The sequence below is a fragment of the Callorhinchus milii genome, unplaced genomic scaffold, assembly GCF_018977255.1.
Source record: "Callorhinchus milii isolate IMCB2004 unplaced genomic scaffold, IMCB_Cmil_1.0 Scaffold6, whole genome shotgun sequence".
NCBI lineage: Eukaryota > Metazoa > Chordata > Chondrichthyes > Chimaeriformes > Callorhinchidae > Callorhinchus > Callorhinchus milii.
This window is the reverse complement of record NW_024704747.1, coordinates 24087876-24110244: the sequence shown is the minus strand read 5'-3', so window position 1 is coordinate 24110244 and position 22369 is coordinate 24087876. Positions and strand designations below refer to the sequence as shown.

Genomic DNA, 22369 nt, shown 5'->3' with positions numbered 1-22369 from the left:
GAAGGCTTCTTCACTGAGGAAACTATCAGTAAGAAAAAAAAGCAGCAAAGAGAGCTGATTTAAGTAAGCATCTATGCCAAGCCTCTTTCCTAAAGTACAGACTTATGAGAATATTGCATATTTATGATGCTCAAGATTAACTACTGAGTTTAAAATTGTGCATTAGCACTTTCACTATAATGAACAAGAGCCTGGAACCCATTACCCACATACATCAGTGCCTGCAGGGGGCTGTCAAATCTAATGGCTCTACTCCTACTGATGTTATTTTTGCTGCTGGTTAACAATCTTAAGTCTGCAGTATTTCATCAAAACAAAGAATGAAGATTTAGTAACTGAGCTTGAAGTATACGGGACAATTTCTCTCGTCGGTCAGTGGAGCGACATTGACAATGTGTACCTACAATAGGAAATCCTATAAGCAAACATGAAAATCCCTACAACAAGCAGAATTTTTTAAAGTCTTAAAATATGCAAATATAGTAAACTGATAACTCGTTGCTCCAAGGGAAAAGGGCTCAGTGACGAGTTATTCCGAGTGGCACTTTATGTATAAATACATTATGTATAAATGCATAAATAAATGTAGTCAGGATATTGACAGTATGATGACTTAAGCGGTCATGACAAGGATAGAGTTATCAGGAGTTTACCAGTTTATGTAGTCACCTACCTGACTTCTGGGATGACAATGCTACCACCAATGCTGGATCAATCTCACAAGGCAGACCAGATGCTGAAGAAAGTTCATACACATTCATTGCAACCTGCAGATATGAACAAATCTCATAAAAAAAGGAAGCAAAGGAAATGAACAAAGTAAATTTCGGAATAAGCAAGTATACTTAGAATAAAAGGAACATTGAAGAATTCTTTACACAATCATTACTAGCCTACAACATTATGCAATTATTTACTTCAAGCTTTATTTGAAAGCTAATTTTCCACTGATCTGACAAAAGAATTGGCTTCTAAATTAAGACTGAATTTAAGAATTTTCTACACGACTTTAAATTTTATACAATACAAGACGTTTGAAACTTCTAATATTTTCTTTTCCTCAGAAAATGAAGCACATGTACTAAATGACATTTCAGTCACATAACTACCTTCATATCAGTCTCTCGTGGAATATGGTCCTTGAAGTCTTCAATTGAGCTCACAAGAAAGGGAATGTGGCAGGACAGAACCTTAAAAGAAATGTAACTGTTTATTTGGGAATAAACAAGTTTGAAAATTCATTCATCATTAAACCGTTGATGTCTCAGTCAAATTATCGTGTGCTCTTAAATATTTGCAATCAATTGTATCATGGATGATTTTTGGATATTTGGCTAATGGTCTCCGTTAACAATCTGAATGCTTGATTTAGCTCTATTGTGGTTTCTCAATTCTCAAAATACAACCCTGCCTTGTAAATACTGTAACCACCATTCAGTGATTTCACTGTGCTAATGTAAAAATGTTTCTCGCAAGATTACTAATGATAGTGATATTTTCCTAACCAATGTTTCTTCACCACAGGATTAATTAGTAAAATATTCCAATCTATTTGACTAATACTGTGTGCAATTAGACAAAAAGAAACTTCATTGCTATTTCAAATAGTATGTCAAACTTGAAGTAATCTTTCTGCCCTACAAAGGGGGAAACACAAAATAAGGCTTTTGTCTTATTTATTGTTCTCTGATATTGAATGCTAATTTTACTGATTTAATTACACAAGAGTTTAAGTCCATTCAATGAGTCAAACTGTTGATCTCTAACATTCCCGCTTGGGAGTTTTTGAATCAAAAGTAAACAAATAACTTGATAATCTTGATACATTCTCCTCTTTTCAATCACTGTAAAGTTTCACTCTGAAATATGATCTAAGATATCTAGTATATGTGCAAACTGCAGAGGATTCCCTTGAAATAATATGCAGTTGATGATTGACCTATTATTATTCATGATAGAGATACAATCCATTGTCCATACTTACATCTCTTAGTGCTTCCTGTGCTAGTGAACGAAATGATAGGATAACACCAATTATTGTCATCCTCTTCAGAACACTATCAACCGCTGTATTCAACAAAAAAAAGCAAAAACAGCATCAACTGGAAGTTTTCTTCATGAGAGATATCTATACAATTACTGACCTGACATAATAAAACAATCAGAACTTTTATAGGGATAGTAACCAATGCTTTTAGTCTTCAAAATACCAAGGCTAATCTGCATTTTATGCTCAAGATACAAACAGTGTCCAAATAGCCAGCAGCACGTTGACTCTGTAAAGAGTGAATGACAGACATCCTTGACTTGCCTATGTCAAAAAAGAATCAACAGTATGTCAAACTTGAAATAATCTTTCTGCCCTACACGGAGGGGAAACACAAAAGTCTTAGTTATTGCTCTCTGATATTGAATGCTAATTGTACTGATTTAATCACGCAAGAGTTTCCAGTCAATGAGTCAAACTGTTGATCTCTTAACATTGCTGCTTGGGAGATTTTGAATAAAAAAAAGCACAAATAACTTGATAGTCTTGATACATTCTCCTCTTTTTAATCACTGTAAAGTTTCACTCTGAAATAAGACCTAGGATATCTAGTATATGTGCAAACTGCATCAATGAAATGTTCATAACTATAGTTTCATTAAGACAGAAGCGATTAAATCACTAATCATCTGTCCAGTTGCTTTAATATAAGAACATGTTCTGCACCCACATGTTAATCTTTTGAAGAGTGCTGCCATCTGGTCTGGTTTGTCAAAGCTGGTCCTCATTTGTGTTAGCACATCAACATTCTCCACTACAAGTTTCTAAGAAGAAAGGAGACTTAGTATCAGGCACTTAGTCAGCACACAGATAACCAAAATCAAAAAGATATTTCAATCTGGCAAAAGGAAATTAGGTTTATAAACTCCAGATGGTTCAACAATCTTTGGTTCCCAAAAGAGATTTAAGATGTTTGACTTGACTTCTGAAACAAAACACGCCACAGCTTTATAACACATGTCTCCGTCTTCCTATCTCCAATCCGCAAGGACAAACTTAACAGCATGGGTGAAGAGAAATTAATTTTCTTTCAACCTCTCCTCTCCCCCCCACCATCCCCCTCTTTTCCAATCCTCATCGCAAAATGGCAATGAGCATTCCTGCAAAGCAGTCTGCCCGGCTGAGAAAAGATTTTCAATAAACAGCAAGAGGTGTTTGGAGGAGGTTGTTCTGTATTTCCAAGACTAGAATATTGAGAATCAATTTTAAAAAAGCACCAAAAGTAAAAAAAAATGCACCATAGTTCAGCAATCATCCTAATTCTAGATCACTTTACATTCAGTCAGAGTTGTACATTTCCCCCCAAAACTAAATCATTTTCATATGAGGTTAAAAAACGTCTCTCTAAAAGAAACAACTGCCAACATTATTTTCACACAATAATGCATTCGCTTGGGTTTGACCACAAACGAAATAATTTGATTTTAAAAACAGAAAAATCTTCTCAATAACCCTTGGAGACCACATATTCTTTATATTTATAACTGAAGAAGTTTCATCTGCACCAGATTATCAAAAAAAACGTTAACCTTCATTTTTATAAATGCAAGATGTACAGATTCTCAAACAACACAAAACTAACGCAGAATGGGGAAATTTGAATTGACCAATTTCTTTAATTGTACAATATACCAAATTATTTTGTATGATCCAAAGATCTCCATCTGCACTTTCACAATTTTATATTATGGATTACAGATGTTTTGTTAGATTGCCTAGTTTGCCAAGACACAGAGAGAGAGCAATGGGACTAATAGATTTATACTGCCAGAGAATTGTAAAGGGATTGTATTAATCAGATATGACTGCCATTCTTCTTAAATATGGGAACCATGTTTGCTCATTTCTAGCTCATCAATGACTCACTATTTTCAAAATAGTTACGGTTTCATTAAACTGCCTGCTTCGAGTACCGAGGGTTATCATTTATCCACACAAAGAATTATTGTTTTTTCAGCTATACAAATGTAATTTGTTGTTGTCCTCCCAGATAAAAATCTCTCAGAAGCATGTTCACTATTTCCCATTCGTCCTCATTTAATTTTCTCACTGCAACTATAATAAATGGAAGGAACTTATGGTGTCATGTTTATGCTATGGCTGTTCCTGTTCTCTCAGCAGCACTCTAAAGGATAAGATGGTGTGAGTGGGCCAACGTAGAAATAAGACATCTTTTCACCTAACTCAGTTAACGAACTGGCCTAAATTCAAAGAATGATACTTCTGTGTGTTTTTTTTTCAACTGGATATTTGATCCAGCCGTTTTTATCCACTGGAGTCAGTGTTTTACTTAAAAGAAAAACAGCATTGAAACTGGAGACGCCCAAGGCAGCTGTCAGCGAAGTATTTGTGACTATTAATTAATGTGGCTTTGGTGCTTTTTAAAACAGTGTGGTTCTAGATAAATCCTGTACATTTGTTTTTCTGTTTTTCATTATTTACTACCCCCTCCCCCTGGTAAACCGAATTTACAGTTGGGGTGTTTAGGAAAAATCCCAAACGTACTATAAAGACAATGCTGACTTTTGTTTTCCTTTATACAGTGACATTTCAAATTTACACAATTACATAAAACTTCATAAACAATTGAAAAGAAATAAAATTCAACTCTTTCAAGGTCAAAATCCCCAAAAGTGAAGAATCCAAACTCTCTTGTACTTTGGTCTGGAAAACAGCAATAACATTTATTGATTTGAAAACTCATCAAAAAGGGAGCACTCATCATGTGGTAATTCAATCCTGACCAGTATTATGTCCTCACTTTGCACTCACCAAACCTAGACTTGAAAATGACAACAAAAAGATTTACCACTTATTACAACTTTTTAAGAAGTTAGCATGTGCTATTCAAAGGATTAAACACTAATTATTTTGCAGATGCAACTTTTCACTTTGTTATGCAATCATTTCAATGCGATTCGTATTGTAATATGAACTTCCAGTAATCCAGCCGACATTTTAAAACATCAAGTTTAAAACATCAAAGCAACCTTCTCAGGTTTCCTTTGCACCAGACAATTAATAACATACATGAACAGTTAACATGAAACCATAAGCTTACCTTCAGTTCAGCCACTTGTGAGGAAATGTGCCACATTAAGCTTTCACTAAGAAATTTCATTCCATATGGACCCAGCAGCTCTGAAAGGGACCTCATTTCTGTGTGAATAAAGATAAATCTCAGCCCACAACCTCCCAACAGTAATACAACTCTTTCACCACATTGACACCATATTTTTTCAAAGACCTCCACAATCCCCAAAAGTATCTATACGGGGGCAATAAAAGCGGGTTTAAAAGATTGTATATGTTCCCTCTACATTATTATTTCCATAACATTTAAAAGCATTCTTAAGTTCTGTAAATCTTCATTTAAAAAAAAACAGTATAGCACTATGGTGAGTTGGTTACTAAATAGGAAAAGGAAAATCATTTGCGGGGGGAAAAAAAACAGTTGAAGTCATCTTAATACCCAGCATGAACCCCAGTGTGACAAACTAGTGGTTGTGTTTTATTCTGCGCTTGCATTATGGGTCGGTTTAGCAACACCAAACCTCCATGGTGAGCTACACTGAACAACTTACTATGAGGCTCCACTCACTCAGTTATTTCTGCTGAATGAGTGTTTTTCTACTGGAACTGCTGATAGATTAACTCAGTGGCAGCAGGTTTCATTCTTTGCGCACCAGGAATCTAGGACTTGACAGCATTGTACACCCGATGACATTCCCATTATGTATGTGATCGTGCCTATGAAGTGATGACAACAGATTCTGTGGATGCGCAGAGCTTTTGACATTCAGTTTTCCAGACAACCAGCCCATTGCAATAACGGTAGGGAAAAATAGCCGGGAGAAAAGTGACTTGATATTCAGCTGCTGGCCTGTTCTACAGTCGTTTAAGGAACATCTGATCAGGAAATTGGAAATTCCAATGGGAAATGTTACACAATGACACCAAAGCCTGTAAAGAATTAGGATTTTCAAACAAAAATGCTAGGCCTGCGACTATAAGTAACTTAGTGTTGTTGCATAAGTTATAGTACGGCAGGAGTCAGAACATAAATCTACCACCATATTCCCCTTCAAAAGTTGAATTGCTGTCACATAAAAACCAAATATCTACTTTACAGAGTGATGACTTTATAAAGTTGAGGCAAAAAGGATCTAGCAACAATGAATCACAAGTTCTATTCCTAAATCATAATTTTGCTTCTCTTACGTTTTAATTAAAAATGCACACAGAATCTATGAGTTATAAGGACTTCAATGCTGCACAACATTTCATTTTGGGCTGAGACTATAATAATGAAAATAATTTTTCATATTAAGCATTTCAGGACAGAGGTCAGAACGTTATTTTGGAAGGAGTATGAAAATAAGTCAGGTTGCAATGTTATTTTATGAATAACTTACCACAAGATATTAATCATGTATTGCACTTGGGTTGATAATTCAAATTCAATGTAGTTACTAGGAAGGATTTCAAAATTCTATGGTGTAAATAAACTGAACCTAAGTATATGTTTTCAAATAATAATAATCCTTGCAATTGATAGTGTCTTTTACATCAAGAGGACGTCTCCAAGAACTTCACATGATTTAGGGTAAAGTGCATTGTGCATTTTGCTAGGAGTAACTATCTTTGTTTTTAGAATAGTGTCTTTGTCTAACCACTAAGCTATAGTACCCCACAACATTCTGACTCAAGAGGCAAGGGTGCTACCAGCCTTACATTGTTGACAAATTCAGGAATGCCCTGGACATATTCAGGTAAAAGAAGTGACTGAGGGGTATCAGAGCCAAGAGTATCGTATGGTACAGTTCAAACTTTGGTCTTGGCCAGAACGGACCACAACAGTTTCTCTGGTCTGTACATTCTTATGTTCCTAAGAGGATACACAAAAAGAAATGCAGCTAGCATTTGCCAAAGAGAACAATGGAAATGCTCAACTCTTTTGGAATGAAGTGTTAAAGACAAATCAAAGGAAAATAAACCTTTTTCCAGTCAAATGAAAGTTTATTTATGAGCAGAGAGAAAGCTTCATCCAAAAAAGTCCTGGTCCCCAAGGTAAAGTGTGGTGAAGAAAGAATCATATTTGTGCTTTACACAGCTGCCTTGGGATATATGAGTCTTGTGAGAATGTTTTGAAGTGTAAGGCTGCTCTACAGCAATAAATTTATGCATCATTTATTGAAATTTTAAAAATAAATGCAAAATAAGTGTAATTACAAGACACCCCTATTAAACCCATTCCTTCATTGGTGACATTTAGCACTGAAACTGCCTCAATATTTTACAAAAAATAAAGGCAATGTCAAATATATAGTTGTCATTCATAGAATTATATATATGTAGTTAAGCAAATATATATATCCTATAGAAAAAAAGATATATGATTTGAAAGTTGTTGCGTCAAATAATAAACTTTAAAAATCATTACAATGTTCCATGTGGGCAGACAGAAGAAAAACAACAAATGGCACATGAATTTATTGCTGGAGAAGCTAGCTTTACACTTCACAAAATTCTTCCTAATTTCTTTACCTGAGATGTCTGAATATTCCTCTGCATTAAATGTCAGCTCACTCTCAGTAGGAAGGTTCACGAAAGCCTTCATGGCTGGAAAATATGCAATGTGCCCATTGCTGACCTGTCGCAGAAGAGTTTCGAGATACCTGTAGAAGTGCAAGGTAATGGAATTAAAACAGGAATTCTGTCACGCTATAATCCACTCTTTATAAATTCAAGTTAGGCAAAAGTACATCTAAATCAACTTCACTTACCAATTAGTGTACAGGCTAGTTATGGTGGGTTCACCATGACTATCTAAATGTTGCGTTTGTTGGAGAAGAACATTGTTAAAGACTCTGGTGATATCAATCTGCACATAGTTTTCTATGGACTGAAGTACTGTCATGTAGGCTTTCACACTTGTCAACAGCTCAGATGGCTTTGCAATCTCCTGTGTAGCCTGGTTGTACATGGTCATCCCAACAATTGATCTGAAAAAAGTAAATCATTCAAGATAAGCAAAGCTGCTCAAACACAAGTAAAGACAGAGCAAGTAAATACAAATTGGAAAATATTAGTACTATATTATATATTTAATTTTACCTATACATTCAAACATTGAGACAGTGAAATGTGTTGCTTTATTAGTTTTACTGCCAAATACTTCCAAAATGAGTTAAATTAATGCAAAACATTTTTAAAAAAATTCTCTTTTCCATCAGCCTTGACTATGTTGAGGCTCTGGGCTAGCTCCATAATTAAAATCAGGGCCATCAGTCAAAACATTACCAAAATAAACTTAATTTGCGAGAGAAATAATCCAGATGAAATTGTTACTCAAGTCAAATACTTTAAGAGCGCTCTTGAAAAAGGATCCAGAAAAAACAGTGAACTTTAAAAAATGCTTGTGTAGAAATAATTTCAGGAAGCTAAAAATGTATTGCCAACATCTGGCAGCTCATAAATACTTGACAAGTTACTTTAGCTGATCACTGATTCTTCATATTAAGTCAAAATGTTAGCTTCTAGTTTCTGCACTTATTTTTTTAAAAAAGACAAACATTCAACCGAAATGGGTAAGAGCGAAAGTGGAACTTTTTGTTTGTCAAATTTTCTACAAAATATCAGTCGAGTTTCTTGTAAATTGTGAAGCGTTCTTACTTAGTAAAACGGATTTCCAAATGTGAAGTCAGATATTCTCTTGGTGTAAAGGTGTGCTCCCAAACAACTAAATTGGGAACATAATTGATAGAGAAACAAAGTTCCGAGAGAGCGGTGTGAAGTTTGTCCAGACTGAAAAGAAAATCAAATTAAACAGGTAAATAATTGTTTCAAAGTAGAACACAACTTCTGTTGCCAAAGTTCCCAATTAAAAACATTAGATATGTTTTATTTACCAATAATCATTTCATAGTTCTTCCCATTATAAAAGTTAATTTACAGTTTAAGGCAATACCTGAAAGTATTAACATTTTTTGTAAATATATTTTGTTTACACATTTTACTTCACAACCAAAATTAGTAACTTAAAGTGATCAAATCTTGCCATAACAGTCTACATTACCCAACCCAAAAAATGATGGGCTAAGAGTTCTCCTACAATTGTTTAGCTATCATGAAAACATTTAGTCACAAAGTGTTCTGACACAATAAAATGTAAAGTGTACTGGAGAGATATTTAGTCAATAAGCTTCCAAGCTTTCAGTCAATGACATCCTCAACAAGCGTTCTTGGTCAGGCCAGATGATTTACAGAAGATTAAAGTGGGTGTGGACGGGAAGAGGAAGAGAAACTGAAATAAAAAGGGGTACCTTCTTGATGTGAAAGTTGCTATATAAGTGTAAATTTGGACTGTGTTGTATAGAGGAGAAACGCTTATTTTCAAAGTACTTAGTCCAAAGTACAAACCTCAACATAAGTAAATAGAGTCATTCTAAGATGGATCAAATCCACCACAGTAATGCATGTCATGTTACTTTGAGTAAAGGCTGATTTAGTTACTAAGTTTTGCGAACTGCTATTAACTCTGGAGAGCTAAGACTATTTCCAGCAACTATAATGCTTTAGTGCATTCTTTGCTAAAAAGTGAAAGGTCAACTCAGGGAGGTTCAAACAATTGCTTTAACCACTGCCATTCTAAGTCACAATAGAAAATGATTAGTCAAATTTAATTTTGTGCTGGATAGTCACTTACAGTTCATAAACAGCAATTCTGCCAACAGAATTACAAAACTTTACCAGTAATTCTACCAGGATAACATATGCAGTCATTCTTAAAAAAACACAGAAAATGGAAATGCATCTTGCAAATGTGTAGTCTCAAGTGTTCAATTCTGGTTTATGGACTAATGCTGAAAAAAAATCTTAACTAAATTACAGAGATGGTAATTAATGACTCCTCACTTGGTAACCAGTAGCCTGTTCTTTCTCATGCTCTCCACTCCAGGTTTCTCCCTTTCAGGTTCCCCTTTCTTTCCAGTCTGTTTTTTGGACTTTTTGTTCACTGCTTGACTGATAGTCTTGGCACAATGTTTTGGCAGTAACTACACAACAGGAAAAAAACACACAAGTAAAACCCTTAAAACAGCTTAAAGGATGAAGCATGCCAAAGCTAACACACTTGACAGAGTAGAATGATGAAGGTGGGGATCCAGCTGTATTCTAATACCTTAAACATTTCCATGGAATGCTGCATTTCTTCTGGTAGAATTTTTTTCATTAGGTGTAATTAAATGTTTTCAGGTGAAGTCTTTCACTGGACTAGTGTAAATAAGTGTATTGCACATTCAACAAAAATTGTGTTCAGCTCAATTTCCAGAAGTAACAAATTCTCCCAGTACGGAAACCCTCTACATATTGAAGTTTACTAAGCCAAATTTCAGTATCACCTGATGTTTTCAACAATTGTTAAAGAAATTTAGATTGCTTATAACTGTAGGTGGACTTATTCTTTGCATCCTGCTATACAAAAGCTTTCCAACACACGTTAATTTACTATTGTGCTGTAACATAATTCATGCCCGAGACTCTTGCAACCAAAATTTTTTTTCAGGGTGGCAGCTGTGGGACAAGTCAGGGAATGTACAAAAGATGCACATTTCTTTAAAAGCTTTCACCCACAAAATATAGTCACTACACTTTACAGTGTACCCTGTGAAGCACTTTGAGATGTCTCGAAGACATGATAAGGTGCTATATCAAATGCAAGGATTATCATTATTATTATTATCATCATCATGCCCTGCAACTGAAATCTTCCACACTCGATAAAAGTTATTTGGATGATGACTATGATAATCAGTTCAGCTGTTGGAACACCTATAAGGAACCTGGCATCTGTATCAAACATCACCACTAAGATAAACCTTCAAAAGTTTTGCGTATGCTCCGGTGACAATCCTGCACGATGACCAGAACACTGCACGCTGTTAACGGTGTCCAGTAATTGTGCTCCTGCAGTAACATTTCTAACTGTCTGAAATTCTGGACTAAGTTCCATCTAGTAACTTTGCATAGTTACTCCACAATGCCATTAATTTCAATTCTAGTTAATTCCATGCTGAAAAATTCTTTGGGAAATTTTGTTTTTGTGAAAGGCACTATTGTGAATAGGAGGTTTTAGATGACCAAAAGTATAGTTCACCTTAAGGCAGCTCATTCTTGGAAGAGTTTTGAAAGATCTCGAGAATTTGTCATTTTCAATGTATACATGGTGGGGAGAATTTCCAACAGGTCCTAAATTTGTTCTACTTTTCAGCATTTTAGTGTGCAGAATTTGGCAAATTGTTGAATTCATTCATAACATTGAAGTCGTTTTTTGTAGTTCTTAAATGAACTTGCAAAAAATCAATTTCAAAACTATCTTGCTCTGAGATGTAAAATTATCTTGCTCTGAAATGCAAGATAGAGGTGAAATTACTTCCCTGGTCTTAAGATGCTGAAACACTGAAACTTCAGAAACGCATGAAAATCTGTGGCAAAATACATTTCAGGTACAATTTTGCACTCAGGAACGCCACAGAGGACAAGTACAGAGATTTATGATGCACCATAAGAATATAGTGGGAAACAAGAAAAACACAGTTTAGGAGCTTTCTCAGACTTCCACCTGAGCCAACACAGCACTTTAAACTATGGCAAGTTAAAAAAGTTTTAGCATAGAGAATTGCTCAGTGGTGTACACTTCTCTAAAATAAGCTGCTGTAATTATATAAAGCACTATTACAAGTTTCCAGAGATTACCAGATTTTCTAAATTGTATAAAATGACCTCAAGGGGGCTGTACGGTTTGTCATCCACTATCATCGTATTAATTCATGGCGGCTCTTGATCGCTCTACTGTTTTTCCCCCTGCTTTTACTCCATCACTTATATTCACCTACAAAGTAGTCACTACTCTTTACAGTAAAATCCTATGACGCAATGGGAAAGGCACTACATGAAATGCATTGGTTATCATTATATCCCTTAATACATCAACTTCAATACTGTTTTGAATTCAGCTTTGTTAATACCTCAACTGAAACTCACCTGGTCACTGAGAGTGCATTGCTCTGTACAGATGTCTGTGATAAGATTGCGAGCTTGCTTAGCCATTTCATCCAGAAACATGTTGCACAGTGAAAGGCTACGATCTCCAATGTGGTGTCTCTGAAACAATAGAGTTCACAAGACTATGAAACATGCATACTTATGTTGGCCAAAAATTATTTCAGGAAAAATATTTATCGAAAATAAAATATTGATAGAAAATAACCCATGTCTGGACCAGATGCAAGAGTTAGCCTTTCCGCAAACAGAGTGCTAAAAACTGTACGTGCATCGATACATTTATGCCGGTGGAATTTAGTATTTACTAAGATAATAACATAAAAACACATCACATCTAAAACAGAAAATGCTCAGTGAATGTATATATACACATTATTTCCTAATTCAATCATACACAACAGTTAAATCCACAGTGCGGATGTTATACATCAATGTCATCTTGTTTTTAAATGCAAAATTTCACACTGGCTACGGCAACAAACATCTTGTTACGGAATGTTTGTAAGAATGATAAATATTCACCTCAAGAGCGAGCTGATTTAATAACCTGATTTTACTCCCATAGTTTAGAGTGTCATTTGTCACAATTAAAGAGATTAACACCCTTAAATGGTCTTGGCAATTGGTTACAATGATCCTAAAATCTGATTTTGATATTAGCATTTCCAGACAATTATTGAAATGAGTTGTATTAAAATCAATTATATTTTATACAGATGGACTAAGCCTTATGTTCTTAAGATTTTAATGAGGCAAGGGCATCCCTGATTCCTAATTCAAGTGAAAAGACTCAGTTAAAGTCTTTCTGAAAAGCAAAGGGAAAAGATCTTAATTTCAATTCAGGGAATATTCCCCATCCACAATGTGAACAAAGACCCGAAGACACAAGGACCAGCAGCTATGCTAAAGGCCAGAGAGGGAGAAGAGGTTTTCAAACCATAGTGTGCATACCAATGTGGGTGCATACATTTTTTTTCAACTCAACTTTGATGTATAATGCCCAACACGATTATAAATTATTGGAAAATGCAATGTTGAAATCAGGTACCTAAAACTAAGTAAGTCAGAAACAATCTTACCTCTTCAGGACACAGTTCATGGGTGCAGCTCATAAAATGTGTGCACACCAAAGGGAAGGCGATTGAATATCGCGATTGTGAAGGCAACTCCAAGCACTGCTGAAACATCTTCTCAAAAGCACGACTGTAAAAGCTTAACAGCATTAAACGCCACTTTAATACAGTAACATCAGTGTTAAAAGTTCTGTACACCCGAATATTGGTTAATACAAAAAAACTTTCATTTTTAAGAAAGAGCTTTCCAGCAGTTTCCAATGTATAATATAGCAACTGATTTTTTGCAATGAAATTAAAGGGGAAGTGATTACTCCGTGGTCAATTTTGGTAATAAATCTTTTTTCATACTAGTAACCCAATGCGTCGTGGTCCTGGAGTGAAACTCGGTAACCGCGTGCAAATATGCAAATCCGCCAAAATGTCTACTTCATACAAGGACAGTATCTGGGATAAACACAATAAATCGCTTTTTTCAAGGAGAGAAATTATAACTGAGAATTTGGAATTAATATATTGGACAGAGGTTGAAGGCCCAGTCTGATGGAATTAAACTCTCCTCTCTGCTAACTTTAAAAGTTGGGATGAGATAGAGATGGAGCCAGGCAATAATTATGGAGGTGGAAGAAAGCGGAACTGCTCATATGCCAAATGAGTAATTTGTTCATCTTTTGCTGTTTAGACTCAATTTTGCAGATATCATTAAATACAAAGATGCAAACCCAGGAAAAAAAAGGTTACTTCCTACACACAGTTACCAGTATTTTCTCCACATATAACTAGCTCTGAATAAAGCAGGTTTAATAGATGCCTATGCGTGGAACTGTTAGAGAATCTTTATTCACAAAATCCATTTTCTATACGTTTAAACTGTGACCAGCAAAATGTCTATACAAAAACAGTAGTTCAACACTCTACTGAAATGCAAGATTATGGGCCCTTGCAGTTTTAAAATATGAAATTAATTTGCTCCCAGATAATGTTTTTCAAAAAAAACTGGAGAAGATACAATTTTGATAAGATTCATAAAATGCCATTGAAAGCAGGCAGATAGTTAAAACACAAGTACCAGACTACCAATTAGTTGAGATCCCAGTATCAATTTAAACCAATACTCCCATTTCTCCAAAGATTTCTCTCCTCCACCCCCAAACATAAAATCATGGTGATTTATTTTCAGAGGAAGAAAAGGGTGTTGATTCCTACATTGTTCACACACATTTCCTGGTGTGTCAAGACAACAAATAGTGTGGACATGGTGAGTTTTCAAACTACTCTACTCGGGCCTCTAGGCAGAAAAAAACATGGCATCCTTCAACTCTGTACTGTTTTGTTTTAATTGTAACCAGAAAGCTAAGGTATAAAATAATCTCCTGTACATCAATTATAATGGGGCCATATACAGAAAAACCTTTGATATTTCCATTTTGGAAAATTACAAGTTTTATATACAGAAATACAAGGCAGAGTTTTGGACTGAGGTTTAAGAATCTGCCAAAGTCCAATTGAAGATAAATGGATCTTGAAATCAAGGCAGCAGGTGAGCCAATTATTTTCAGCTCATAAACAATTGCTCTCATAACATTGCTTTGAACTGCTAAATTTAGTTCCCTCCAGATAAGGGCCTTAGGAACATAGGAATGTATATTAGAATGCATCTCCCCATACAAAAATCCTGTTAGCACTCCCCTGAAGTATTGCTAGTAGGAACACAGGAAACCAAGGGCCAGAAGATTCAAATTAACTGGAATATAAACATACCAGAAGATGGAGAGATCCGAAGTTTCTACCAGCATTTCAACCAAGGAATCTACCATTTTCGTGTGGAATATAATCGTATTCATCATTTTTCCGAGCTCTTTGTGATCGGAGAGATTGAGGAAGCCTTGGAGACACTAGTGTAAGCCTATAAATTACAACATCAGGATTTTCAATTTGACCCAATTCCTTGTGTATTTTAAAATGAAAACTTGTAAACTGGAGGGCTACACACAGTTCCAAAAAAAATACACATACTGAATTAAAGTAATTATTGGACAATTATAAATGTAATAAATGAAAGATAAGCAAACACTAGGCGATTGACACTCTGTAGAATCAAATGGAAAAAATACAATGACCATTCGCTTCATCCAAGTCTTGCAGTAATTCAATAAAAATGGTAATAATACTTGGATTTGATATAATGCCTTATCACATCATCGAGATGTCTTAAAGTGCTTCACAGAATATATTGTGAAGTGAATTGACTGTACATTTTGTGGGTGAAACGCTGCAGCCAATTATGCACAGCAGTGTCACAGTCGTGGATTGAGTGACCAAATGATTATTATTTTTTTGATAGGTTTGTGGTCATGCATTGTACTTTGTTAATAATGCAACTGATTTAACCCGTTATACTACAGGATCAATAATTCATGAATGCTTCAATTTAGTTTACTAAATAGAAAATACAAATGTTTTTTTTTCAAAAATCTTAAGAAATACAAATTTCTACCCTTATTACTTGTTCCCCATACCAGCATGTATCCTTAAGGGCAAAGAACCATTTGATCATTGCACATTGCGTAGAAGAGAGAATAATTAATAATTTGTGGGCAAAATAAATATACCTTGATCATAGTATATTGAAGCAAACATGAAATTTTGGAGGGTTTAAAGACAAATCAAGCATTTATATTTATCCATTGTATGGGACATGACAATAAGATGTCTGTCTTACAATCTTGCCATTGTCATTTAGGTGCCCATTTATTTCCTTGACTTTGCATTTTTCTTTATGTAAACCCGAAAACTGCTTTTTGAAAATGTCACCTTTGACAGCTATACAGAGTATGATTTGCCTTTGAACTCAAAATAGTTTCTAGATTTACAACTGTAAACTGGCAAACTGGAGGGAGACACGTCAACACTTTGGTTTTCCTGGAAATAGCAAAACTATTTTCCAGAGACTTACCAACAGCACTGTGCTTAATTATACAATGTCAGCAAATGTCTTTGATCTCCATTTATAAATGTTGAAATTCAGACTTTATGATTTCACAAACCAGATCTACCAGCATTCTTTGTGGGGCTTGGAATGACCACTGCCTGCTCAATAACAGCTCACAAATCTAAGCTAAACACTGCAGGGCAGGAAAAACAATTACACAGGGCGAGGATGCATACCCCTCCTTAAATTCCATTCAACCACTGAATATTTATCATGTTTTTTATTATTACCCAGCATTTACTGTAATTTCTCTTTAAACTGCTCTCTAAATAGTCTACAAATATTCCAATCACACGTTTAATTTTCAATTGGTTTATCATATGCTGAATATTCACAACACTTTTGACTCTAGATTACACAATCTGAAAGTCTTGTAATCTCCTGTTTTTGCTTCGTGGAGCTATTGGTGGAAGTGAAAGTCTAAATCAACTGCAAGGAAATGCTTCTAATAACATTAATTTCATCCTTACCTGCAATCTAAACCAGTCCAGTCTCATTCCTCTGAAATCAAACACTTCTCCATCCTCAACTGTATTATGCAGAGAAAGAGATGATCAACAGGCTTGTTAAATAAACTTATTAAGCACTGCACAGGATAAAATGTTTTTTTCTTCATAGTTCAATGAAGTTTAATTATGGTGAATAATGTGCTGGGACGCAACAAAATAAATGCAAGTCTTACCTTGCTTTACACTCAGGGAAGTCATGGTGTTCACAAAAGAAGACATAATGATGGACTCGTCTTCTGGGCATACTGAAAGATTCTAGAAAGCAAGCAGAAGAATCATTTTAAAATATGGTCTGGGTCGGGGAGAAACAGCATACATTGATATTCACTTCCTCAAGAATCCAAGTTGTAAGACTAGATCCCATCACTTTATCCAATAGTTGACATAGTGAATCTATTTAACAGAGTGACTGCATTAACAGTTACTGCATTAGCAGCTTAGAAAAAAAATTAATGCAGTAGACTTAAACATCAATAAAACTTACGTTTTCTCAGTCCTATCCCTCAACTAACAAGAGCATAAATCAAGTTGATTAATGAGATTCACGTGCCATCTACTGGCTGAAAAACTACACTGCATCTAAAACTTCTAAATCTACACATAAATCTGTTTAGAAAATGACTGCTGTAGAGCTACTTTACCGCTTTGTTAGCCACTGAATCTAATATCCCACTCCCTTTCCTTTCAAAGGCCTGCAATTCCTAATAATATCCCTTTCTAACATAGCTTGTCATCCCTGCAATCCTATCTAAACTCATTAAGCAATCTCACCTGCACAAGTTCGTTCAAAACTACTGCATCAAAACCAGAAAGGTATTGCACATAGTATCTCTGCATCACCGGTCCATATTTGCGCACATGAGCTCTGAGCTCTTCCATGTAATATATCAGCTCAGCAATGTGTCTGCAAAATTAAACCAAAAAGGAATCAAGGTTTAAAGACAAATGACAACTAATACAATATTTGGATTAGGTGCAAAAATGAAGCAAGTCACTTACTTATCAATAAAATCATCACTGTTTCTAGTTCTTGGAATGTTGTCTGCGTGACGAAGGAGCCAGATAATTTCATCACGTGCAAAAGATAAAGCCATAAATACAAAGAGTGCCTGGAAAAACAAAAATTGTCTTAAGCAACTCTCCAAAGCAAGACAAAAAACAGTATTGAATTCTGCTTGACTACTAAATTCAGTATTGCCATTAACTGATTGTGGATGAGCACTGATTGGAATTCACAAGATAGCCACCTCTTTACAATGTTTTTTGGCCACGACCCACCATATTACAATTTCAATTTTATTACACTGTATAATTTGGCACCAATACTTTTGAAAAGGACAAGGTTACCCTCAATGCCTGTTTTCCTTGCAGGCTAATAATCACACTGAATATAGTCCAAGCAACAGCCAAATGCTTAGAATAAAGCATTCTAGCTTCTGAGATCTGTATTATCAATAAAATGGCTCATAAGCATCCTGGCACCTGCATGATCAAATCTTGCTCTATTTCTAAATGGAAGCAGTGAAGAATAGATCACTTCATGAGCCTGATAGAAGTCAGACTAAGTCAGTAACTTAAGATAAGGTACTTGAAATTTGGACACAGATCAGAAATATCAGGCTAATAATAGTCATGGGTTCAATAGGAACGATGGATCAGCTGGTTAGTTTTAAGATCAAATTCCAAGCTGAAGAAACAAATCCAAAACACTGTTTCACCTTCCAATTCCTCTGTCTGAGGTTAAAGAACAGGAGACTCTTTCCATTTAAAGACAGAGAAGCAATATGATCAATCATTGGCTTCCTAACATACACATTATCCTTAAGATAATTCCTCGCATCCTCTTCATTTTTTTGCCGATTATCCTCAGTACATTTCTAAAGCTATAAAACTTGCTGTAACCTCTCGAACTATTTTAAGTTATGGTCTAGCCCATGATGGCTGGTTGATTTTTGAATACTCTTTCATATGTTACACATCTCTGTAACTCAGTTCCTCAATAATTCTGCTTTAAATATCCAAAGCCACAAATCCTACCTAATTTTAGGCAGCAAGGCAGTTTAGTCTTAAAAGTTAAGATTTGAACTGTGGAAAAACTTCTCAAATTCAATATGAATTTGGAAGCCATTTTACCTGTTTTGTTTTTAAAAACAGGGGTCTGTTTTAAAACAGAATTTTGTAAATAATTTTGTACAATTATAAATTTAAAACTAAATTGTCCCCCTCTGGTGCTCTAAGTAACATACAAAATGCAAGAAACCAGGAGCACGTATGCATTTTGAAAGCAAAGGCCATGCAATACACTTTAATTTAGTCCACGAGTCCAAAATCAAAAGAAAAGAAAATTGCTTTTCACATTCGTTGAACTACTATGGTAAAGGATAACGTTACTGATCTCAGCAAGTAAAACAAATAGTCAACATCAATCGAACTGGAATGTTTGGATTAACTACCATTAAAAGAAAAATATCAGTACCTTTGGGCCTAGCAATCCTGGCTGGTCAGCAAGAACAGTAGCAAGCTCTTTTAATGCCGATCTCAAGAACTTGCGCCTCTCCCTGTGCAGTGGACCACTTGAGGAAGAGATAACAAAAAGTTACACAGACAAATAAGCATAACAGAGGTTTAAAAACCAGCAGCAGCATTAAAACAAACATAAAGTTATTGGTCACTCGATTCCAACATTCTATCTCCAAGCTGGCCACCCGTCAGCTCAACTCCTATTGAAAGAGAAAGCTCACCTCACTTACATTTCTTTTGATATTGTGCTTTTATACCATTCTTATTATAAAGAACTTACATACATTTTCAAAACGTACGTATTTCTTGGCTGGATCAAACACAGATACTTACGCATGTGATAATGCCGTCTCTCGACATTCTCGGATATCAGCTATACGTTTGTTGTAGCTGCAAACATAAGAAATTCTGATTAAAGGTATGCTTGTTTTTCACCTAGAATTTAATTCATTTAGATTTTAATTTTTGCCTGTGTAAGTACAATATTTGTAACAAAACATAATACAAGTGTAGTACTTCAAAACTGAATCAATTTACTTCGTATTAACAATTGAAAGCATATCTGATTTTGAGCATCAAAATTACTACTTTTTTTGTACAGTTAAAAAAAGAATTTACCCCTTAATGTTCATGAATAAGTCCTCTGCAACCTTGTGTACGTGGAAGACTTCATCTCTGAAGAGAGCAAGACAGGAGCTGCTCTGCAAGGCAATCTTCCACAGGTTCAGAGCTGCTGCATCAGAGTTTAGGGTTCCATGGCACAGCACAAAACCAACTAATAAAAAGTATAACATGTTTAGTTAACTTGCAAGAATTAACAAAAGCATTTTTATATATCCTACAACGCTTTTTAAAATAAAAACTTTTAATACTTTGCACTTCAAGGAAATGAAAGAGACCAGCTCTATTTAAATTTAAAGCGTTCAAGCTTTTTCTGGTCCAAATATAAAGTGAATGTTAATGCTCATTGAGGACTTAGTGAGCCAATCAGGATGCAATTTGTAGAAGTACATTTCCTAATGGGAAAGCAATTTACAATAAAATGATGGAAGAATAAGAAACAAAATTTAACACAGCTCCACACCGATGCAGTTTCATGATGTGATTTCAATAACCTTGAGTGTAAATATATTGATATATTGATTACTGCTCAGTATGAGATTGTTTGTTACATCTGTGCATTGTGGTCGAAATTCACATTATGGTGTAAAGTATGCAACTTACAAACAATCCATTTCTCCATCGTATCCAGAGACAGATATTCACATGGCATCTGATCAAAAAAAGTTTAGAATTAGTTTGAAGGATTAAAATTGAATGCTACAATTGCTATATATAGTCCTTTCCACTTATCTCAAACCCGCTTATATCGATATTCCACATATCTCAATATAAAATTCGGTCAGTCCCTGGCATGTCAACATAAGTGGGAAGGACTATGTATATAATAAAAGCTATGTATATTTTATATATAAATTCTATTTTACCGTGTCAGACTGTGCAGGGTTAAGCATAGTGCTAGGAGCACTGATTAGGCTCAACAACTGAGCATTCCTCCACTGCTCTGCTGAAAGGTTCCGTCGTGGGTAAACCATCTGGAGTGAAATCAGTGCATCTGACAAAGACTGGAGGATAGGGACAGTAATGACATTATTCTCAGCAATATCACAAGGAAATGTTCCAAAAGTTGAGACGTAACATTTTCTGAAACAGATATTTTTTTTTAGAAACACAAGAGAAAATCTCATTTAAAATCTCATTCTGCACTTCCGCTAGATCTCACCTTGCTGTGTGGCACAAATTCTTCCATCATTTTCTTTAAAGGATTTTCATAATCTACAATCATCTGGCCAAGTCTTGGGTATTCCCGATCACTGTGAAGAGAATGAAAATATCACAGCCCATTTTACATCAAGACTGGACACAACTTTCAGAAAAGAAACCAGAGAGATAGGCCTGATGGCATTCCATTTATATTGATATGAAATATAAAATTTGATCGGTTAACAGGACTTTAAAATTTGAACGGCAACAGGACTTTAAAGCCCAAATATTGAATGCATTTTACTTCTTCCCTCCTATATTCCCTGCAGATAGTTCACCTTCATGCACAGATATAGATCACATTAAACACCACCTAAGCTGCCCACCAGCTCAGTTTTTTCACTCACCTGGCTCCATGTGACATTTCATGTGCATAGTTGTAGAGTCCCACTATTGCCTTCCTTTCCTCAATCCTTGACACCATTATCATTAGTGTTGTGTAGGTTACAACCAAATCCAAATAATTACGAGTTAAATCAAAGTTGACAGTCTAGGTTAAAAAAAAANGTAAAATGGAAGAAAATGAATTCAATGGTGTTTTTAATCTGCAAAAATAATCTCAACAATTGCAATCTGAAAAGCAAACAAACAAAAACTTACAATATCAAAGAAAACCTGGGAAGCATCAACAGTGTTCAGCAGTTCGCTCACATGATCCTGGAAGGGGGGAAGGTAAAAGGAAGAGGAAGAAACAGGACATTAGGATTTTTTTTCTGACATTGAGTCACAAGAAGAAGGTATCCGAGTGACAATCACCAAACTATATTTGAAGGTTAACCACAGGACTTTCATCCAGATAGGCACAAAAAATACTGCTCACAAATATCTCAAAAGATTCCTTCAGAACGTCACAATTTTAAATAAGTGGAATCTAGAATACATACAGCATCATAAATACATCAACAAAGTAATAAGAGAGGCTCTCTGCATTCATTTCACCATAAAAAAAGGAAGGTGAATGCATGAATTAGTAATGTTGGAACTTACAATACTGTAGTTGCAATTCTAAAGTGGAATAGTGTCCTCATCTGGCATCGTTATGTATTGCAATGAAGCAAGCTTGAAATTTTGAAAAGTCAAATTTCACCCTTTAGCTATTAGACTACTACCTCTGTTGCATTTGGTGCTGCCTTTCAAATCCCTCCTAGTTTTCCTGCTCTCAGTTTTGATTGAAATATGCATCAAAATGCAACTATTATAATGTGTAAAAGTACAATAAATAAGGAAAAATGGCTTTTCAGACAGTGAATTAACGGAGACAGAGAAGACTTGGATCCCTCACCATCAATATTTTATGTTCTCTACAAATGTTCAATATGTGCTAATTATTAGAGGCATT

General features: G+C 35.2%; 1 protein-coding gene across 1 annotated transcript in view; it reads right to left on the bottom strand.

Moving 5' to 3' along the window:
- Positions 1–22369, bottom strand: part of nckap1 (NCK-associated protein 1) — a 41204-nt gene that overhangs the window by 4953 nt on the left and 13882 nt on the right. The window contains 25 exon segments of the mRNA XM_042336131.1: positions 674–767; positions 1110–1190; positions 1985–2067; positions 2718–2811; positions 5109–5206; positions 7595–7725; positions 7834–8052; positions 8723–8854; positions 9965–10104; positions 12092–12211; positions 13192–13324; positions 14947–15067; positions 15070–15091; positions 16648–16706; positions 16860–16941; positions 17458–17590; positions 17686–17795; positions 19163–19259; positions 19540–19596; positions 19825–19981; positions 20431–20479; positions 20694–20831; positions 20990–21080; positions 21378–21520; positions 21631–21687. Of these exon segments, the coding sequence (XP_042192065.1) occupies positions 674–767; positions 1110–1190; positions 1985–2067; positions 2718–2811; positions 5109–5206; positions 7595–7725; positions 7834–8052; positions 8723–8854; positions 9965–10104; positions 12092–12211; positions 13192–13324; positions 14947–15067; positions 15070–15091; positions 16648–16706; positions 16860–16941; positions 17458–17590; positions 17686–17795; positions 19163–19259; positions 19540–19596; positions 19825–19981; positions 20431–20479; positions 20694–20831; positions 20990–21080; positions 21378–21520; positions 21631–21687 (2641 nt within the window).